The sequence below is a fragment of the Artibeus jamaicensis genome, unplaced genomic scaffold (genome assembly GCF_021234435.1).
Source record: "Artibeus jamaicensis isolate MK-2021 breed Jamaican fruit bat unplaced genomic scaffold, CSHL_Jam_final contig_1085, whole genome shotgun sequence".
Taxonomy (NCBI): Eukaryota; Metazoa; Chordata; class Mammalia; order Chiroptera; family Phyllostomidae; genus Artibeus; species Artibeus jamaicensis.
Genome location: NW_026521214.1, coordinates 1,908,320 through 1,930,185, shown reverse-complemented (window position 1 = coordinate 1,930,185; position 21,866 = coordinate 1,908,320). Strand labels below are relative to the sequence as shown.

At 53.4% G+C, this 21,866-nt stretch overlaps 1 protein-coding gene across 13 annotated transcripts in view; it reads left to right on the top strand.

Annotated features, from left to right (window-relative positions):
- The window catches only part of FAM193B (family with sequence similarity 193 member B), a 30,219-nt gene that overhangs the window by 5,694 nt on the left and 2,659 nt on the right, over nt 1-21,866 (top strand). For 2 of the 13 annotated variants that reach the window (XM_053663610.1, XM_053663601.1), the window contains exons 2-10: nt 336-396; nt 3,402-3,578; nt 8,415-8,657; nt 9,446-9,683; nt 10,946-11,333; nt 13,124-13,322; nt 14,183-14,422; nt 20,337-21,348; nt 21,482-21,557. In XM_053663610.1, coding sequence (XP_053519585.1) covers nt 8,544-8,657; nt 9,446-9,683; nt 10,946-11,333; nt 13,124-13,322; nt 14,183-14,422; nt 20,337-21,348; nt 21,482-21,557 — 2,267 coding nt within the window. In that variant the 5' untranslated portion in view covers nt 336-396; nt 3,402-3,578; nt 8,415-8,543. Of the gene's footprint in view, nt 1-335; nt 397-3,401; nt 3,579-8,414; nt 8,658-9,445; nt 9,684-10,945; nt 11,334-13,120; nt 13,323-13,548; nt 13,668-14,182; nt 14,423-20,336; nt 21,349-21,481; nt 21,558-21,866 lie in introns of those variants that run through there. The other 11 variants (XM_053663613.1, XM_053663603.1, XM_053663619.1 and 8 more) reach the window with 11 other exon arrangements.

The window sequence follows — 21,866 nt, the reverse complement described above, 5'->3', positions numbered from 1 at the left end:
AGACTGTGCTTGTGTCCCAAAAAAGGCCCTGTGTGTGCGCCCGTCAGTTCTGTGCCCACGGTGCCGTCCCACAGGCCCTCTCTGCCCACAGAGCTTAGATCCCAGCGCTCTCTGTGGTTTCCCTCCATTCTGAAATGAATGGATAGAGGGAAACTGAGGCAGAAAAACAGGTCTGAGACACTGAACATTCTTAGGAAATTGTAGTTAAAGAGCCTAGACTGGGGGGTTCAAAGTAGGCTTGAAGGTCGCTTGTCTAGTCCTCTGTCCTGTGCTTCAAGTAATAACTCTGGATTGGGCAAGTCTCACTTAGTAAGTCTCCCTGTCGTTTTTTCCAGGACAGAAGAGGAAAGAAACTAACGGGTATTGAGCACCTACTGTGTGCCAGGCCCAGGCCAGGTACTTTGCATAATTTATTTCCTTGTGTCCTCACAACTCTGTGATATATGCTTTTATTCTAATCTCATAAATAAGGAAATTGAGGCTTGGAGAAATTGAGTAATAACCCAAGATCATGCTGAAAATGACAGAACTAGGTTTTGAACTCACAACAGTCTGTCTCCAAAGTCATACTTTTCTACCCATGAGAGCTCTGTGCTGGGTTTAGAGTAGTGGGTAAAATGGTTCCAGGTCAGTGAGCAGCCGCTCAGGCCTTCCTGTGGCTGACTGCACCCAGGAAGCAGGTTGGACAGGCGAGCCGGCCTTGGTGGGGTGGAAGGCCCTGGGGTCAGAGACACCACCGCCCTCTCCCTGGCTTGGCTCGTACAATAAGAGCAGACTCTCCACACACTGGCTTTATGGTACGAAACAGCTGTCCTGCCTCATGGGGGGCCCTGAGCTAATAGCCTGGGTGGGAGTTTGAGGGAGAGCTCCAGGGCACTGAGGTGCAGTTGCATCCGCTCCCTGAGAATTCACTGCAGCTCTGACTGCCAGCATTAAGATGGTCTGAGACTCGTGGCACTGAAGCCCTCCCAGCAGTGGCCCGGAGTGCCACAGCCATTCCTACAGCACAGCCTGCCCAGTCAGGGCCACTGCAGCTGTGTCGTGGATTCTATTCATGTAGACAGCTGACATGTGAGCCAGATGGGCTTTAAGCATTTGTTCATTTATTCAAGGAAAACATGTTCTGTGACAGGTCCAAGACAAGCCTAGGTCCCTGGGCACACTTAAATGACCAGGGTGTACTCTCTGCCACCAGAGAGCCCCCATTCAACCGGGGGTCTAGGGACGGATGGAAAATATGTCTATGGCACAAAGGAGTAGGTGCAGTACTAACAGAATTGGTTCTACTTAGTATGGTCCCACAAAAGCTTCATTGACCTTTACTAGGATTTAGGAAATGAGTAGAAATTTGCCAAAGCATAGTGCTGAGGTGCTGAGTATGAACAGAGCCTAAGGTTCTCAGAAGTGGAGCATGGAGAGGCCAGCTGGGGCCAAGTGATGAATGCCAGGGGTCAGAGAGAGCCCTGGGAGTGAGCTCAACCGGAAAGGAAGCCTGGAGACGAAAGTGAGACCAGGGTAGGAGAGAAGAGCTAAAGGAAGGCCATCAAACTGGACAGGAACTTGAGAAGGCAAAGAGCAAGTCCACATTAAGTAAGGATGTCCTGGTTGGTTGGTGGTTTCGTTTGTGTATTTCATGTGTTAATTTCCATTGTGTATTATTTCATGCTCCTGCCTGATTGTGCAAAACAGATGTGAGGCATCCTGGTGGTTTGGGGCACTGACAACAGTGTCAGCATGGAGCTACTGGTCCTTAAGTCAGGAACTCTGTGGTTTCTAGTGCCTAGCACAGTGGTCGGTTTCAGGTGTAGGGCTCTGAGAATGTTTGTTGAAGGAGGGAATGAGTGGGTGAGTAGAAGACTAAATGATAATGACTGAGCTGATGAGTTTTTCCAGGCTGTGAGTTCATTATTCTCTCTGCTTCTGAAAGGGAACATTAGCCACTACTGATGTCCTCTGCCTGCCTTGGTGACAAGAAGGCTGTTGGAGTTGGTGCCTTCAGAGCAAAGTGCTCTCATGGGTTATTTCAGAATAGAGTTTGGAAGCTGTTGCAGACCTGCTGGCTAGACATAGCACATGTCTTGGGGGACCCTCTGCAAACATGCATGAGCTCTCGGAAGCATAAGGGATCCTTGAGAAGGAATGAAAGCAGGTTAGGGCTGGAAATCAGACCCAGCTTTAGAGTAGTCCTTGACAGCTGCCCGGTCCGTGACCGGGGTCATTCCCCATTAATTCCTAAATTGTGGACAGAAAGGCTGGGGTGGAAATGTGTTCATGCCTCCAAAGAGCTGTCTAGGTGTGCTGTGACCTTGTCCCTGCGTATTGCTGCTGCGCTGTGCACCCGGTGGGTGGCAGGCACTGCTCGATGCATCACCTCAGCAGTTCTCAGAGCACTCGGTCTCGGGCCTAGTGATTATCGAGGGCCCGAAAGAGCTGTTGCTGGTTATATCTATCGCTGTCTACCAAACTAAGTATTAAAGCTGAGAATGTTTAAAAATATTAGTTACTAATTCACTTGAGAATAACAATATTAAAACTATCACATTAACATAAATAGTTTTTAATGAAAAATACGTTTTCAAAAAGTGAGGAGACTTTTGCTAGTTTCTTGTCTTATTTTCATTTTCACTAATTTTTTTAATTGAATTTTTGGGTAGATACTGGTTGACTAAATTATACAGGTTTCAGATGCACAGTTCTATAACACATCATGCAAATTTTTTAATGTCTGGCTTGATACAAAAAAACTGGATTCTTATATATGCTTCTATGTTCGAACTGTTGCAATATGTTGTTTTGGTTGAAGTATGTAAAAAAAAAAAAAAAAACTCCAGTCTCACATAGACTGGTCACATAGACCTGGTTGGAAACGGGAGTAGTATTTTAATAGCCTTTCCAGAAGATTGTTGATATTCTTTGCAATTTGAAATCTGCGACCAAATATTTGTTCACATTAAAATTGCTAGACTTTTAACCAATGTGTGATTCTCTAACATGCTGTGATCATTTGGAAAATAGGTTCACTGAGCTATGCCGATTTTCCAAAAGTTTTCCCACCTCTTTTTAACTAAAATGAAAAGATACATATTTGTTCATATGAGCCCCAGTTATGTCAGAATAGTCTTTAAGCATTGGGAAGTTGTCAAGCTCATAGTGATGGATACAAGTTTTCCAAAAGTTCTGAGTTTTACTTGAAAGGATGAATTTTATCACTTGCCACAAATATATTGTTTTCCTTGAAGTGACAGGCTTTTTTTTTCTTTTTTTTTTTTTAATGTCTATCAGTACCCAACTCCAAACAACCAGTTTATCAGTTATTCTTTCATATCTCTCTCTCTCTCTCTCTCTCTCTCTCTCTCTCTCTCTCTTCCAGGAAAAAAATCTCTCTCTTTTTTTTTTTCCAGGAAACTCTAGAATGCCCAGATGAGCAGTCTCAGGGCCTGGTCAGGTGAGGGAGCAGAGCTTGCAGAGATGCAGGTTTTAATGGCTGCACATGCCAGCGCCCTGGTCTCCGAGTGACCACAGTCTAGGGCTCCCGCTCCCTTTACTGCCTGGGGACCTGTGTGCTGTAACACGCCAGTGTGAGTAACCCGACACTCTTCAGAGATTCTGGTTTTGCTCAGAGAGTGGAGCAGAGTTGTCTTGGAGCTTGTGTGAGCAGACCCCAGCTCAGGAGAACCCCTAGAACCTTTCCTTCCTTCTCCACCTGTGTCTAGTGGAGCCTCTGGAACTGAAACTGAGGTGGGAAGGAATGGTTAGTTGTTGCCCAGAACTGCTGGGTTTAAGGATCAGTGATGAAAAAGAATGGTCGGATGTTTTATTCATTTTATAAATATTTGCTGATCATGTTTTGTGTGGGAGTTACTGTGCCAGGTGCTAAAAACATACCTAGAGAACAGCTAGTGAAAACCCAGATTGACTCCAGAGCATGAGGGGCCACAAGGATCAGGAATTTGGAGAGTGGCTGCAGATTGCAGTCAGAGGGAATCAACTCTGGACCAAGAACTTTTCTCTGCCAAAGCAGGAATGTGAAGGAACAGTAGTAGTGCTGACTGAACATACCATCTCTGTGACTGAGGGTCCTCACCACCCTCTGGCAAATAGAAATGAAAATGTTGGAGAGAAAAATCCCCAGTCCCCACCAGGCATTGTACCTCAGTGCAGGCACCAAGGCTGAGGGTTAAGACAGTTCTGGCAGCGAACTCCAGAGCTCGCTGGAGTTCGCTGCCAGAACTGTCTGGGCCCAGAAGGAACTCAAATATACCAAACTTGGTTCAGTGGATGAGCTAGTTTCTGGAGTGGACTCATTAAGAACAGAACAGCCCGGGGGCCCGCATAGCAGAATGAGCATCTACCCCGTGGACCCTTTGAGCTAAGCTTTGCCTCTCTGACATCACTCAGTCCTCTGGGCAGCCTTGTGCCATGCGCTGTAGGTGTTACTGTGTCTGCCTCGGTGAGGACTGAATTAGCTTCCCAGCCCTGTGCCTCTTCCTTTGACAGGAAAGATAGCTTGTCCTATAAAACACTCCACTTGGTGGCTGATCTCGTGTATGGTGTGTATCAGTGTGGCTCTAGGAAGAGTCACTTTATTTCCATGAACAGAGGCATCTCATTGTAATCTGCAGGGAATGTAGTCTTCCAGTCTTCCACAGTTGAGATTGGAACCATTTGGGTGAATGTCCAGGGTAGGGCGATAGCCTTTCTCTGTGGGAAGCAACAATTTCAAGCAGCATCTCACCATGGGAACGCTTAACAGGTCGGTGCACCACGGAGCCTAGGCCCTGTGCTGCAGTGCAAGGGAGGCAGGAGAGAATCAGACCTGGGGCTGGCCTTCCGGGAGCACAGCCTGGTAGGAGGGACAGAAGGTGTAGGTGGATGAGTTCCATGGAGGGCACAGAGTGTTGTGGAGTGTAGGAGGGGTGGGGGGTGATAAGAGGGCTCCCCAGGAAAGCTTGGGTGAAGTTGGGTTTCAGCCAGGCTTTTAAGCCCTTCCCAGCTCCTTATTGGTGAGTGTGAGAAGGAAGGGGATTTTAAGCAGAGCTTGAGCAAAGAAAGGCTTGAGGTAAGAGAGTACAGAGAGAATTTGGGGAACTTAAAGAATGACTTCATAGAGTTGAGGACAAAGATTAAGATGTCTCACAAGTCACCTTCAGGTCATTGCATATGAGAGATTCTTACGTTCTTGTAAAATATGATGGCCTGTATTTTAAATGCTGTTAAATGACCTGCATTTAAATACAGTCCTGATTTTAAATAGTTTTCTATCACTCCCATCCAGTTCATAATTAGTACCATATGTTGCCCTGACCAGCGTGGCTCAGTAGGTTGGGCGTTGTCCAGCAAAGTGAAAGGTCACCAGCTCGATTCCCAGTCAAGGCATCGAGCTGGGAATCATGCCTGGGTTGCAGGCCGGGTCCCCAGTTGGGGAGTGTACGAGAGGCAACTGGTCCATGTTTCTCTGTCACATTGATGACGCTCCTTCCTCTCTCCCCCCCATACACACATCATTCATTCGTTCATACATACATACATATGTACATACATACAATCATTGCACAATTAGTTCCATATGTTGAACAATATATATTACGGTCCTGGCACTGGACTTCACAGCCAACCATTCAGGTTGGGACTTGACCCCATTTTACAGATGAAGTGACAGTAAGTGTGACATGCCCCGCATCGTGCCGCAGGCCTGGGATTGCGGTCCAGGGCTGATGCCAAGGCCAGTGCTGTTTGCACTGCACCTTTTCATTCCCACAAGGGCTCTGGCACTGAATGCAGTCTCATCGAACACACACCTGACTTACAAGAATTCTGTGTTTGCTTTTAAAGGAAAACAGAAAAGAAAATCACATATTGCCAGGTACTGTATGTTATACACTTGAATTCTTGGTCATACCTAAAAAAAGTGCTGTACTTCACAGGCTATATAAAGATTTTAAAGAATAACTTTACTCATAAAAGATTTTCATCTTATGTAGTAACTTTAGAATCTAACACCCAAATGAAATGAAATTCTCTTGCAGTAAAATTACCAGTTTTGGGCATGTTGTCAGCATTACGGGGAAAGGGCCGTGGGTGTTACCGCCCCGCCCTGCCATCACCAGGCACCTTGTAGCCGTGGAAAGTTTCCTGGGCACAGGAAACTTTGCAGAAAGGCCTCCTTTGCCATAACTTCTCTGACCATCATTCTTCCCCATCCACCTTCCACCCTTTTCATGGAATCTGGGAAGGTCTGTTTTTGTTTTTGTTTTTAAATCTTTACCTGAGGACACGTTTATTGATTTTAGAGAGGGGATGGGGGAGAGAAACATCAATCTGTTGCCTGTTGTATGCCCCAGTGGGGGACCAAGCTCACAACCTGGGCACGTGCCCTGACCGGAAAAGGAGCCCACCACCTTTCAGTTTATGGGATGACCCCCAAGCAACTGAACCGCGCCAGCCAGGGCTGGAGGCCACACCCTTTTGCTGTTGCCACTATGTAGCAGCCTTGCCCACTGCAGTGTTCCCTTGGCAGAGTGCGTGCGGACTCCTAGTATTTCATGTGAGTTCCACGTGTAGGCTTTCTGTCTTTCCTGGTGCACTTTTCCAGGGTCCGTTCCCTTCCCCGAGTGTTTCCATACGTTCCTAGTACTACTGTTTGGTCCCTTTTTTTACCTCTAAAAATCAGGGACCAAGGTCAGTGTAATTGTAATGTGATAGATTTAAGGCCATGCTGATGCAAACTTGCTGTGATAAGAGGATTTTATTCAAAAAAGGGGATGGCATTAATTTTATTGGTAGGATGAGTATGATGCCCTTATTATTCTTCTGCTTAGCCCTCTGCAAACACCTGTTACCTAGTGATGGGTAAGTTTGGAAGGTATATCAGTTAACTATTGCATGTAACAACGCCCCCACTTCCCCCAAAAAAAACTTAGTGGCATAAAACATCACCACTTACTACTGCTCATGAGTCTCTATGTTGACTGGGGGTTCCTGCAGATTGGGGCCAGCTTGGCAGACCTCAGCTGTGCTTACTCATGTGTCTGATCTGCCGGCCAAGTAGCCAGAAAGACTCAGTTTTCTTCACACGTTTCTCACGTCCCTCCCACAGCTAGCCTGGCCACGCTCGTGACGTGGCAGGAGTACAAGAGCAAGCAAGCCCAGCCATGCAGGGAAGCAGGTAGAAGTGCATTCGCTTTCAAGCTTGTGCCCACAGCATGTTTACTAACACCCTGTGGGCCAATGGAAGGGATGGGACCAAGCCCACTGCCAGAGTGAGGGGGGACCACAAAGCAGTAGGGTATAGGAAAGTCATTAATGGGGGTCACTGAAACCAGTAAGTCTCCTAGTTAGTACTCCTCAGTGTGAAAGAAAACCTGTAAACATATATGTCGGGTTTCTCCTAAAAGGAAAAAAGTTCAAGTAAGAATTACTGTGTATTGGGACTATGCTGTGGGCATGCACAGAGCTGGGCACTTTCCCTGTTCACGCACCGAGCCTCACAGCTCTGCAAAGTGGGGTGGGGGGTGGATTAGAGCTTGGGAGGTTAATGACTTGCTCAAGGTCACCCAGCTAATAAGGTGGTCGGGCAGGCGTTAGAGTACATGTTGGTCTGATCTCAAAGCCCATGTTCCTAAGATGTTATTTATTTTTAGAGAGGGAAAGGGAGGGAGAGAGGGGGGGAAAGAAACATCAATCAGCCTCGTCTCACATGCCCACGTCCCAAGCGCCTGCCCTGCCCAGGAATCAAGCAGCAAACTGGGTTCGAAGGCCGGTGCCCAGTCCCCTGAGCCACACCAGCCAAGGCACTCAGGTTCACTTCACTGCACCTTCTGCTTCTCAGAAGCACCAGGGTCTGCCTTACCTTCTCTCCAGCTCAAGTTTTCAGTTCAGCTGGTGCCTGTTGAATAGCTGTCCAAACCCTTTGTCCAAAACACTGCCTTGCTCCTGTGGGAATTGTGTAGCCCACATGTCCTCCCAGGCTTGCATGGCCTGAAGTGCTCTTCCCTTCCAGGTGGGGGTGGTCTGCAGACTGCACGACGGCCCAAGGGTTGTGGCCTCTCCCAGACATGTCAGAGGAGAAAGGGTCATCTCCACTTTGACCTTCAAAACTTGGAAACATAAGGGCATCAGAGCATTTGAGCATGAGCTCTGGAAGCATGCTCACCGAGGTTTAAATCCTAGTTCATCCACTTGCTAGCTCTGTAACCTTGGGCAACTTACTTAACTTTTTAAAATCTGTTTCTTCATCTTTAAAAAAATGGGAATAATAACAACTACTTTGCAGAGCTGTTACAAGAGTTAACATTATGTATATAAAGTGCCTCACCCAGTGCATGGCACATAACAAGTGACACTGTTGTTGTTAATATGACTCCTAAGTGGAGCCATTCCCCTCCTGGGAAACCCTGTTTCTGTCTGTTGGACAGGTTCCCCACACCTCCAGTCAGTCCGTGCAGACTTGCTGCCTGCTGTGTCATCGGGAACGCAAAGGCTGGGAAGAAGGCCCTTCCCAAAACGGACTGGTGTTGCAGGGTGAGAAGCTGCCCCCCGACTTCATGCCAAAGCTCGTGAAGAATCTCCTAGGCGAGATGCCGCTATGGGTCTGCCAGAGCTGCCGAAGGAGCATGGAGGAAGATGAGAGGCAGACAGGGCCCGAGCACTCAGTGGCGGTAGGTAACCGCTGCGAAGATGTCCCTGAGCGCAGGAGGGCTGCCTGCACAGTCAGGCTGTTACGCTGTTCCATCCCTGTTCTCTGAGGCGGCTCTCTAGTGGCCCCTGTGCCCAGGTGCTGAGCTCACATCGGGGGGAAAAAGAGTGGCTGCAGATGGCCCCTGGCCCCAAGGAGAGTCTGTGCACAGTGTGAGGGCTGGCCCATAGGAATTGGGAAATAGAGAACCTGCCCCTTTCATCTGCCTTTTGGGCTACCTTCAGTTTTGTGACAGCTTAAAGGCCAACCAGTATGATGTAGAGGGCAAAGGTCAGTTTGAGGGTCTGCAGTGTGCCTTAGAAGGCCTCCAAGATGCTGGGAACCACTTGGGTCTGCCATCTGCTAAATCACAGCAGACCGCCCTCCTTTCTCACTCCCCTCTAGCCCTCTCTTTTACTCTGAACAGGATCAGTTCAGCTTCAGGACTCCTGACTTACAGACCCTCCTCTCCTTGGCAGCTCTCAGGACTCCCAAAGGCCCACAGCTGGCGGGCATTCTCTGTGCCCACTGTCCCCACACCCCTGGAGCCTCTCACCAGTGTCCACACCCAGGTTACCCCACTGGGAGCAGCACAGCCCCTCCTACCCGAGGTGCGGCCCGCACGTGCCCTGGCACCTGGAGTTGCGGGACTCAAGCTTTGGCCGCAGCACAGGGCCTAGAGGAGGCGGCACTCTTGGGTAAGCTTAGGCAGCAGAGGGTCTGCTCTGATGTTTGCTGGCTCATTACGAGCCTTGTTCTCCCGTTCTCCAGATCTCCTTGTCGCACACATCCTGCAAATCACAGTCTTGCGGGGGCGACTCTCATTCCTCTTCGTCGTCCTCTTCATCGTCATCGTCATCATCGTCGTCCTCATCCTGCCATGGGAACTCAGGGGACTGGGATCCCAGCTCGTTCCTGTCAGCACATAAGCTCTCGGGCCTCTGGAACTCCCCACACTCCAGCGGGGCCATACCGGGCAGCTCACTCGGGAGTCCTCCTTCCATCCCCGGTGAGTCTCCAAGCTCGGAAGACCAGCAGGCCTTGTAAGTGTAGACAGCTGTGTTTTCCTAACCACTTGGTTCAAACAAACCAGAAGATCAGTTATTAAGTAAATATAGAGCTGTTCTGGTGGAAGCAGAGGGGCATTCCTTTCCCCAGTTCTCTGAAGTTGAAAACACTGCTGCCGTGCGCTCAGTAATGGTTCCCACTGAAGCCAGAAGGGGGCCTACAGAGCCCTGGTTGAATAGAAAGTGGAGTCTGGGCCCTGGCTGGTGTGGCTCAGTGGGTTGAGCACCAGACTGCAACACCAAGGATCGCTGGTTCAATTCTCAGTCAGGGCACATGCCTGGGTTGCCAGCGGCGTCCCCAGTAGGGGGCACATGAGAGGCAACCACACAGTGGTGTTTTTCTCCCTTTCTCCCTCTCTTCCCTTCTCTAAAAATAAATAAAATCTTTAAGGAAAAAAAAAGTGGAGTTGAATAGAAAGTAAAGTCTAAGTCCTTTAGGAAATTAGGACCTAAGAGCCCAGCACACCTGCCCCTGCAGCAGCACAGGGGACCTTCCTGCCTCTGTCATCCTGGTGCCCCCGCTTTCCTCACCTAAGAGGTGGGTAGAAAAGGCTGCACTTCTATCCACAAGAGGTGGCAGTGCAAGCTGCCATGATTATTAGTGTGTTTCATAGCCCCCCACACCTTCTTTAGACCTCATGTGAGGGAGCCCTTAGAGACTGAAACAGAACTGTGGTTTGTTGACGCCCTGTGCAAATACGGAATTGCTGTCTGCTTGTACTCAGAGGGGCTGAGAGTTGAGCAGTACATGTTTCCAGTTGTTCTGATGTGTAAACCAGAGAGAATCATGAGAGCCTTTCCCACTCCTCTGAAGTCCAAGGCCACCAGGGAGTCTAGCACACCCTCCACCTCACTCCTTGTGGCCCAGAGGCAGAACTTCGGCCTGCTGCTCCTAGAGGTGGAGAGACCTTGACGGGCAGAGTGTGTTTCCCCTGCTAGTGCCCCAGGAGAGGTGCGTGGTCTTCCGTGGAGCTGATGCTCCTGTTGCCTTCTCCCTCGGGCCTTTGCAGCCCAGCTGCCACCTGCAGAGAAACCTCTGCAGCCTGAGCTGGTGCTGCTAGGCATTTCCAAAAGCTCCTGGGGCCACTGTGCTGTGGGTCTGCCCAGATCCCAGGAGGTAGAGGACTGGGGCGGCAGGCCCTTGGGCTCTTCTCCCTGGTGTCTAGCTCCCACTCTGATCCCTGTGTCCCCTGTGTGTCCACAGGTGAAATTTTCCCCATCTCAGAGCACCGCCGGCACCCAGATCTCACCGCTCCGCCTAACAGTCCCACGGGCCACCAACCCCAGCCAGTATCGCTGCTCCCCTCTCACTCTGGGTCCTTTGGCTCCCCGCCCCACCCACACCTGCTGCCCACCACCCCCTCAGCACCGTTCCCTGCGCAGGCTTCAGAATGCCCTGTTGCTGCTGCCACCGTGCCACACTCCCCAGGGGCATGTCAGAGCCCCCACCTGCCTTCCACCAGCATGCCACTCCTGAAGATGCCACCTTCTTTCTCGGGGTGCAGCCATCCCTGCGGTGGGCACTGCGGGGGGCACTGCGGCGGGCCTCTGCTCCCACCACCGAGCTCGCAGCAGCTCCCCAGCGCTCACAGGTAAGCGAGCGGCCTGAAGGACGCACTCCCTGCCGACTCGGGCTTAGGGTTTTGGAAAACTTTGCAAAGGCAACATTTGGGGTGGAACTTAAAGAGTAGGCTCAAAAGTTTTAAAAGAAAAATGTTTGGGTTTTTGTTGTTGTTGTTGTTTGTTTGTTTGTTTGTTTTTAGAATTTGGAAAAATTTAGAGATGTCTAAAGAAAAAATGTCCTCAACCTAAAGCTAAACTTCTAATTCTGCAGTAGCGTCCTCCTGATGTTTCTGTGTGACGTGATTAGGTCCCTGGTCGAGGGGGTTGTATTTTGTTGTTTTCTGATTTTATGTATTGATTTTAGAGAGGGATGGGAAGGAAGAAAGAGAGAGAGAAACACTGATTTGCTGTTCCACCTATTGGCACACTCATTGGTTGATTCTTGCATGTGCCCTGACCAGGGATAGGACCTGCTACCTCGGTGTATCAGGACCATGCGTCCCAGCCACCTGAACCACCCGGCCGGGGCAAGTCCCTCTTCTGTATAATTTTTGTGTAGTGTTTTGGTTTTTTTTAACATTATACCATGAACATTTCCCCAGTTACAATTCTTCAAAATACTTTCCAGTGGCCACATAATGTCTCACTGTATAGTTCTGCTGGATTAATTTTTATCATTCCCTTATTCCTGGACAGTTGTGATGGTTTTAACCATCATAAACAAGATTCTCATAAGCTTCATTGCACCCAAATCTGTGTTTGAGCTAGGAATTCCATCCTCAAGGTAGAGGCTCCCACTGCTGATGCCAGTCTGTCTTACGAGACGCCCTGAGCTTCCTCAAGTCCAGAGTCAGCAATGCCATAGGAGAGCGTGGACTTGCAGACAGACATGGGCTGAGTCCTCCTACTACTTGAGCAAAGCAGTGAAACGCTCTGAGCCTGCCTCCTCCCCTGCGAGGTGGGGACGGCAGCACCTGCTGCACAGGCCTTGGAAATGGTTAGAAATAACGTGTTGAGAGCTGGCTGGGCCGCTCAGTCGGTCAGAGAGTTATCCAGACATGCCCAGGTTGCACACACCCAGGTTGCACGTCGGGTCCCGGTCAGGGCACACACAGCAAACAACCAACGATGGGTGAGTAGGTAGAATGACAAGTTGATTTTTCTCCCCCTCCCCCCAAATCAGTAGTTTTTAAAAATTAAAAAAAATCTTTAAAGAACACACTGAGTACAGTACCTGCACCAATAATAGCTCTTTGAGTCTGGGGCCCGCAAGCTGCATTTGCTTTCCCAACCCCACGGCTCCACAGCTACGCAGCTTTGTCCACTGGAGACGGGCCCTGCTGACCTCCTTCGGGTGCTCCAGGAGGGCCATCAGGCCACTGATCTGTCCAGACACCTACGTACTGAGCACCTACTGTGTGCTAGGTTGTTATGCTACACATGGGACCCCAAATAGAGGTGGTGCAACCCTTGCCCTTGGAGAGTGCGCATTTGGTCTGAGACAAACAGGCAAACGGATTGTCACGACATCATGTCACAGACGGCAAGGTGGAGAGGTGTGTGCAGTGCTGTCAGAGTCCTGGAGCATCATGTGGGTGTGGGCAGAGGAGGCCTGCGGGGCCTTCCCAGAACTGTGCCATTGAGTTGGGCCCCCGAGGGACAGCAAAGGGCAGATGAGGCACCAACCCGCCGGGACTGCCTTCGTGGGCCATGGGGATGGGGATGGTGACGGTGGGGCTGCTGTTCCCCAGGGTCCTGTTGTGGCCTGCTCCTCCCCTGCCCTCTCACCTGTGGGCCTTTCTCTCTTCCCCATCAGCAGAGACCCAGGGTGCAAGGGGCACAAGTTTACACACAGTGGCCTGGCCTGCCCGCTGCCTCAGCCCTGCGAGGCAGACGAGGGGCTGGGCGAGGAAGAGGACAGCAGCTCGGAGCGCAGCTCCTGCACCTCGTCCTCCACCCACCAGAGAGATGGGAAGTTCTGTGACTGCTGCTACTGCGAGTTCTTCGGCCACAATGCGGTGAGTGAGCCGGCCACGGTGAGCCAGAGGGGCGCCTGCTCTCCCCGGAGACCCCTTGCTCGAGGGGACAGTGACTGCACTGGGGCCCTGTGCGTCTCCGCACCCACGTCTGCTCACTTGATCCTCACGGCAGACCGGTGAGGTGGGGATTTTTTAATATTTTGCTACCTTTGCTCTTTTCGTGGTTTCTCTTAAGATTAACTTTTTTTCTTCAGGCGGAAGGACAGGAAATGGCAGAAAGGAAAGCTATGATTCTGAGGAGTGTGTGTACGTGTGTAATCACAGAGAAGTGAAGGCTTGTGCGTGATGAAGGCAGAGTGGAAGCAAAGGCTCTCAGGCCCCCAGGTGTGAGAGCCAGCCGGGGGACAGGCCGTGGGCACAGACGGTGCCAGGAAGGACAGAGCAGAGTGCGGGCTGTCTCTGGGCAGGGGGAGGAAGCGGGTCAGAAGTCTTCTCAGGTGACGAGGAAGGGCCGCGCTAGAGGAGTGCAGTTGAGAGCAGAAGAAATGGAAGTGACGACGGTGCTAGTTGCCTTTGAGCTAGGGCTGACCCTCATTTTAGAGGTGACGAAATTGAGGCTCACAGACTCAGTGACCTGCCCAAGGTCATACATCTTCCCAGTGACGACGCCTGGGCTCAAACCCACTTTCCTGGCCCCAAGGCCAGCATGCCCCCAACACCCTCCGCCCACCGCCGCCTTGGCTCCCGCCTGGCTGGGCCAAGCCAATTGGCCTCTGAGGCTGTGGTAGAAAGAACAGCTGTCTCACTTCTCACCAAGCGCTCACCGTGCTCACCGCCAGCAGGGGGGTGCTCGGGCTTTCCAGGCCCAGGGTGTAACATCAGCGCCTCCCCTCCCCCAGCCACCCGCCGCCCCGACGAGTCGGAACTATACCGAGATCCGAGAGAAGCTCCGTTCGAGGCTGACCAGGCGGAAAGAGGAGCTGCCTATGAAGGGGGGCGCCCTGGGCGGGATCCCTGGGGAGCCTGCCGTGGACCACCGAGATGTGGATGAGCTACTGGAATTCATCAACAGCACGGAGCCCAAAGCCCCCAACAGCGCCAGGGCTGCCAAACGGGCCCGGCACAAGCTGAAAAAGAAGGTGGGTGTGGGGGGGAGCCCAGCTCTTCCACCTCTTCTCCCCGAAGAGTCTCTCGCCCCAGCCCCCAAGAATTCTGGGGGATGAATGGTGCTGGCTGCCAAAGACTTTGGCTCACTGCTCTGGGGGGTCCGAGTGAGTTTGGGAGGCATCAGGGTCAGGGAGATGGGGGGCCAGTGACTGGAGAACAAACGAGTCCTGGCCTCAGAAGCAGCTTGCTGGATTCCTCCAACCCCAGGACTTGCTTCAGTCAGTTAGTCGTTTATTTATTCACTCAGAAAACGCTGCAAATACTGGGAGCCAAAGCATTTGTTAAGTTCCCACCTGGAGAAGCACGGGCCGTGGAGAGTCTGACATACACTGGACGAGCGTGCCAGTGTGTGACAAGTACTGGCCTGAGGGAAGCCCCCTGTTTTGTCTGGGTTTCCTGGCAATGGCCACACTGAGGGGCTGGCTTGGGAGCCAGTCAGTGCACAGGTACCAGCAGGGCCCTCCCGGCAGCGGGCACAGCACAGACACGGCAGCTCAGTGTGTCCAGGGCCCACCCAGGAGAGACAGGGTGGACGGTGGAGGTGAGGCGGGGCCCGGCATGCCCTGCCGGAAGAGCTTTGACTTGACCCTGTGGCTGAGGGGAGTCACCTTAGGGCTTCAATCAAAGAGTTAAACCTGGTCGATTCCGTGTTCCAGGGTTATTGTGTGGCAACCTGGACGGTCACCTGGCAGGGTGACACTCCCAGCCAGAAAGCCAAGAGCCAGGATAGAGGTGATTGATGGTGGGGTGGAGCAGGAGAGATGGCTTTTCAGAGGAAGCAGAAGTGACAGGCTCTGGTCATCTGATTACAGGACAGGGAGATGAAGGAGTCAGGGATACACCCCAGGTGTTTGCTGGGGTGACTGGCAGGGTGGTGTCCTTTCACTGAGCAGGGAGGGGACTGACAGAAGATGGGCATTCGGCTGGGGCACGTTGCCTCAGAGCTCGCACAGGACACCCAAGTGGAGGTGTGGGGCTGGGTGCTGCCAATGTGGAGGTGTAATTGGAGCCATGGGAGTGATCCGGGCTGAGGCCGGGGAGCCCTTCCCAGGCAGCCCTGATGCCAGGCAAGCCCCAGGGCTTGGTGGTTGGTCCCCTGCCGCCTCATTACCTCTTCACCTGCCTGCCCCCAGCTGTGTCTGCATGGTGCCATGCTTAGGAGCCTAGCAGCCAAGGAGACTGGGTTTGACACCCAGCTGGCTTCAGGTCCTGGGTGGTTGGTCAAACAGCCCCAGTGCCCTGGAAAACAGCATTGGTCCTCCACCTGTGTCCAACCCAGAGGACACACCAGGACCTCGCCCTGCACCATGAAGCAGAGGGCCAACAGTCCCACCACTGCCTTCAGAAAGTGGTTTGCACTTTGTTCCTCTCACCCAGTATTGTCCGGCCAGGCGTGTCCAGTGGGCAGCAGTGGTCACTCTGGCCTCTTAAGGCGGTTAAGTCTCAGCCAGCACACTTCACAGTTCCCAGGCCTGGGGTCCTTTTCCTGCACGTGGGTGTGCTGCACATTCTCCTTCACCAGCAGTGCTCTCTTCCCTCCCCTCCTTTTCCTCCTGGCAGCTTCTTCCACGCTCAGTTCAGGCGCGTCCTCTTTCGCAGCCTCACTCCAGTCACTTCTCCCGCCGCACTCCGGCTGCACCTCGCATGTCTCTAGTCCACCATTCATCACACTCTGCTCTCCTGCTCGACAGCTCACCGCACAGTGACTGTCTGCCCGCACCAGAGGCCTTGGTCCCCGGAAGCAAGCAGTTGCATTGTCACGCAATAGCCATTACCTCTACATACATGAGCCTCCTCCCCATGTGCCTCCGCCCTGCTCCTGGCCTTATGACCTGCGGCTGTCCACCATGAACCAGCACCCCCCGGTGGTCATCCCACAGAGTGCTCTTCTGCCCCCCCTGGGGGGTGGGGGTGGGGATAAAGCCCAGTATCTTTCTGCCTCTCCAGCCTGTTTCCAGACCTTGACTTTTTCCCCTGCTCCTTTGGAACCAACCCCTGTCTCTGTCATCTGCAGCCTCCCAACCATCTTTATGCACTGAAGACTGTGACCTGCCTCCTCCTCTTCCCGGGCCAGGCAAGACCATTTACTCACTCTTACCAATACTCTCCACTCCTTGCCCCACTGCCCTTGCATTAACAGCCCCTCAGGAAAACTGCAGCCCTAGGTTTGAACCCAACACACCTCTCCCCTTCCATACTTCAAGGAGAACTGAAAATCAAGTCTGGCTGTGACACTCCGGCTGCGTAACCTCCTGCTCTCCTGAGCCCCCATATTGCCCAGCATGCCTCTGGAGAGCCCAGGTCTCCTTGTTCCTCGTCACTTCATTGTGGCCCCTTTGCCAGAACTCCGTTTTCTCCAGCTTCAGGCTTCTCCCTCCCCCCACCTTATTTTTTTGGCAAATAACCTCATTTCCTGTTCAAATGAGGCCAGTGGACAGGGACTCTCTCGTCTTCCCAGGCCCCTTGCAAAGTTTTCCTCTCGTCATGAGGACAGCTTTCCCCTTTTCCTGGCAAAGGCCCATACGGTCCTCTCTCGCCTCTTTGGCCTACCCTCCACTTGGGTCCTGTGCCTGCAGCTTCTCCTCCGGGCTCCGTCCCATCAGCTTCCCCCTGCACCCTGTTCGTTTTTTAAAGCAAACTGTTCCTTGAGCATACAACCTCTGTCCCGCCCGCCCCCCCCCCCCCGTCTCTTTCCTCTTGTCACAGCGAAATTCCTTGCAAATGTTTTCCTGAGTTCACGATGTTCTCCCATCTCCTTCTTCCACCACCTCACCCCAGAGGGCCACCAGCGCATTCTCCTGTGCCATCCTGTGTCCACTAGGCAACGTCTCGCCTTTTGTGTGTGTTCTCCCTTTTAGACATCTTTTTTCTTTTTCTTTTTTTTTTTTTTTGGCGCCTCCACCCTCAGTCGGGTGGTGCAGGGAAAGGACGGTGGGCGTGCCAGATGCAGAGCATCTCCCGCCTTCCTCTCGGCCCCCTTTTCTGTGAGCTCCCCCTCCTATGCCTGCCCCTCCCCCTGAGGGCACCTCCCTGGGAAGGAAAAGCTATCTGGGTAGTGTCGCCTCCGGTTTGGTCTGGCCACAAGTCACACTGATGTCCACTCCTGCAACCAGGCGCCTCCTTACAACTTGCATAGATACACTCAGCACATCCAAACCGAGCTTGGCCTCTTCCTCCTCCGCCGTCCGTCTAGTTGATGCGCTGCCATCCACCCAGCTGCCTGAGCCAGAGCCTGGGCACCGTCTTGGGAGGCATGCATCCTGCTGATTGGGAGGGAACAGTGGGCCTTGGGATTGGACTTCAGTTTGAAACCTGGCTCTGCCACCTTTGCTGTATGACCTTGGGCAAATCACTTAGCCTCCAAGCCTCAGTTTCTTCATCCATAAAATGAGAATAAGAGTAGAATCTAACTCAAGATTGTCACAAGGATGAAAGGGAGGAATGCAGGGGGAAGGTCCGACAGAGTGAGCGTTCGGTCCGCGGAGCTGCCGCAGCAGTGCAGTAGTTTTGGGGTTGTTTTCATGGCTCATCTTCCCCCACCCCTTGCCAAGTGTCCTGGCCCTGCTGCTTCCCGAGTAGCTCAGACCATCCACTTCTCCCCACCCTACGACCACTACTTCAAAGCCTTCAGTGGCTGAACACTGCCCTCAGAACTGAACCCAGACACAAGCGCAGCCTGCAGGGCTCTTCAGGATCTAGCCCCTGCTCAGCTTGCCAGCTTCATCTCAATCTGTCCCTTCTGGCCTTCCTGCCCGCTCCCCTCCCCCAGAAGAAAGCTGGGCTCCAGCCGTACTTGTCAGAGGTTTCCATTCTCTAAAGATTTTGTGCTTTTACAGTTTGCAGCCTTTCCACTTGCTCTTCTGCCTGGAAAGTGCTTGTCTCACTCTCTCCAGGATAATCCCCTCACCATTCATGCTCAGGGAGATCCTGCCCCAGGAAGCAGGCCTGATGGCCCAGTCCAGGTCCCCAGAGCACCCTGTGCTTGCTTTCCTATAGCTCTTGCCCCTGTCACCTAGCCGTAAACAGCCTGTTTGCACGTCTGTCCCCCAGCACAGTCAAGGCAGCTCACAGAGACTGTCCTCGGGGCCCAGCCCAGTTCCTCCCAGTCAATGGTCATGAGACGATTGTCAGACAGGACTGGAAACCTAAGAACTTCTGCAGGTCACAGCTGGCAGTGCTGTCCCAGCGCTGCCACTTACGAGCCATGTGACCTTGGGCCAGTTTCATGTTCTTTCCAAAGTTGAGTGTCCCCATCTGTAAAGTGAGGATAATGAGGCAACAAGGGCCCTTGTGAGGACTGAGCGAGACAGCTGGTGGGACATCCCAAGCTCACGGTGCCTGGCAGGAAATATGTGTCTTGTGTTTCTCCCTTCTCACCACTGAAGTTACACGCGGTTCTGTATCGCCCCGTCTGCACCCGTCTTAGACACCTTGGTTTGGCCACAGAACTCTCTCCTACAAATGAAATGCCCCATGGAACTCAGTTTCTAACCACAGCAGAGGTGTTCTGGCCCAGGGGAGGAGCGAGGAGAAAGCCCTTTGTGCATCCCTGTGGCTTCACCGTTCTGCCCGTGGCCTGGACTCCATGGTGCACAGCTGGGCACGCTGCTCCAGACGGAGCTGCCCCTCACCTGAGCACTGCAGTGCCAAGGGGCAGCCTTACCTGTGCCCAGGGGAAGGGACACATGCCTTCTCAGGTGTGTCCTCATAGCACCCCTATGAGGTAGAGGCAGGTGGTTTTTCTCCCAAATTTACAAGTGGGAATAGAGGAAGTGATTTGTCCAAGGCCTCACGGCAAGATGAGGGAATGAAAAGCATGCGTGCCCACTGGGCCAGAGAGTCCCCCTCTTTTAAGTAGTCTCTGAGGTGGTGGCAGGCCCTCATTTCTCTCCCCACTTTCCTTTTCCTGCTTCTCTTCCTTCAGTCCCAGATCAGCTGGAAATAGGCCCATGTGAAGTCATGGGAGGCATCCAGCCCCTGGCACAGTACCAGCATCCCTTCCCCGTGGGCCTTCGACGTCTGTCCCCTGTCCTCCACAGAAGGCCTGGTGAAGTTGGGGGGGGGGGGGCTCAGCCCACAGACTTTCCCTGTCAGTCTTCAGGTCCGTCCCCATCAGCACTGGTGGGCAAGGCCAGCCTTCCAGGCTGCACCAGGACCAAGGGGTTGCTTTTGTACTTTGTCCTGGGGCCCCCCGTGGCTCTCCACTGTATGCCAGGGCACACTTCAGATGTGGCCTGGGTTTCTTGAGGCTCCTGGGCAGTGAGTGGCCTTACTGTGGGATGTGGCCCTCTTCCATGGCATCTGCACGTGGCGTCAAGAGAGCGCACGATCCCAGAGTGGTGGCATCTGCCACGGCAGCCTCACAGTCCCCTCTCAGTCCCCACGCTCCTCCCTGGGGGACTGCACGCTGGCACAGCTTTTCCCCTGCACCCGGCAGGGTTGGGGGGAATGCCTCTGCAGTAGCCATGTTCGTCACATGCGTCCCCGCCTGACTCTTCATTCCAGAACTATTGTCCTCATTTTGCCAAGTCCACCTGAAACTCAACCAGTAGGCGGATTGCTCAAGCCCAGGCTTGGGAGGCAAGAATCAGTGAGCTGTGTTTCCACCCCTTGGAGTCCAGCCTTCTTGGGCCCTGGGACCAACACTGGGGCTGTGGATGAACAAGCCCTGAAAACCTTGTCTTCTGGGTATAACTGCCTCCACCCCCAGGGTGTGAACCTGTGCGATTGCTCTTCACCATAGTGATGGTGGGCACGCAGGCAGGGTTGTGAGGCCCTATCTCCAGCCCGTTAGTGGCAGAACTGGGCCCCAGGCTGGTGTGTCAGGTGTCACGTTGTGCCTGACAGCTGCCAGGCCTCTACTGAAACTGCCTCTTCTATTGGCAGGAAAAAGAGAAGGCCCAGCTGGCAGCAGAAGCTCTAAAGCCAGTGAATCGTGGTGTTTCTGGAAGCCGGGAGCTGGCACCTGCCAGGGAGAGGCTTTTAGAGTGGCCTGACCAGGAGCTGGATCGGGTCAACAGCTTCCTGAGCAACCGCCTGCAAGAGATCAAGAACACTGTCAAGGACTCCATCCGTGCCAGCTTCAGTGTGTGCGAGCTCGGCGTGGACAGCAATGGCTTCTCTAAGGAAGGGGCTGCTGAGCCAGAGACCCAGGGTCTACCCACCTCGAACCTCAATGGCTCCACAGAGCCCCGGCCTGACATCAACCTTGACCTGTCCCCTTTGACTTTGGGCTCCCCTCAGAACCACACGTTACAAGCTCCAAGTGAGTCAGCTGCCCCGTGGGCAGAAATGAGAGGCCCCCAGCCACCATGGACAGAGGTGCGGGGACCCCCGCCCGGAATCATCCCCGAGAATGGGCTAGTGAGGAGACTCAACACCGTGCCCAACCTGTCCCGGGTGATCTGGGTCAAAACGCCCAAGCCAGGCAACGCCAGCTCTGAGGAGCCAAGCCCAAAGGAAGCTCCTTGTTGCAAGCAGGAACTGCCTGAGCCTGTAGCCTCAAGTGGGAAGCTGCGGAAAGGCAAGAGACAAGGCGCCCAGGCCAAGAAGAGTGAAGCGAGTCCAGCCGCCCAGCCCTCGGCCAGCCCGGAGGCTGCCGGTGCTAAGGGCCGGACCTCTAGCCCCAGACAGCCAGGCAAGGCCCCAGAGCCTCCCAAAGTGGGCAGCTGCGCTGAGGCCACAGAGGGGGGCCGGCTGGGACCAGGCCAGGCTGGCAGCCCCAGAGCCGACAAGGAGAAGGGCGGCTCCTGGCGAAACTGGCCAGGGGAGGCCAAGGCACGGCCTCTGCAACAAGAGCCTGTGCAGCCTCCAGGCTCAGCAAGGCCACAGAGCTTGCCACAGGGCAAGGGCCGCAGCCGCCGCAGCCGCAGCAAGCAGAAATCAGCCTCCTCCTTGGGTGAGTGCGCCAGGAGTGGCGGCTGGCCTCCACCTGGCCAGTCCTTGGGGTGGAGGGCAGGCCTTGTTTGTGGGCGGCGCTGGCCCCGCGGCCTGGCTGTGGGCACTGAGCCCTGCTGGCTGTGTCTTCCTAGACGACGTGTTCCTGCCCAAGGACATGGATGGGGTGGAGATGGATGAGACTGACCGGGAGGTGGAGTACTTCAAGAGGTAGGCGTGGGGCCGCCCACACCCAGGCACTTCAGAAAGGCCTCTCCCTCGGCCCTGAGCCCTTGATGGAGAGCCGCTCCCTACCTCCCAGGCTTTTGCCCACCAGCCTACACCTGGAGCCCAGGTAGCCACTTGACAGGACATGGCATCAGAAGGTTCGAGGGACCTTGTGGAAGAGGCCTGTGTGTCAGATCCTAAGAGCTGGGTTTTTTTCCAACTTTGTTCACTTTGCTCCCCGTGTTCCCTCTGCTCTGCCTGGGCTGGGCTCTGGGGCAGAGGTGCATGGAACAGGCTAGTGGTGGGGAGCAT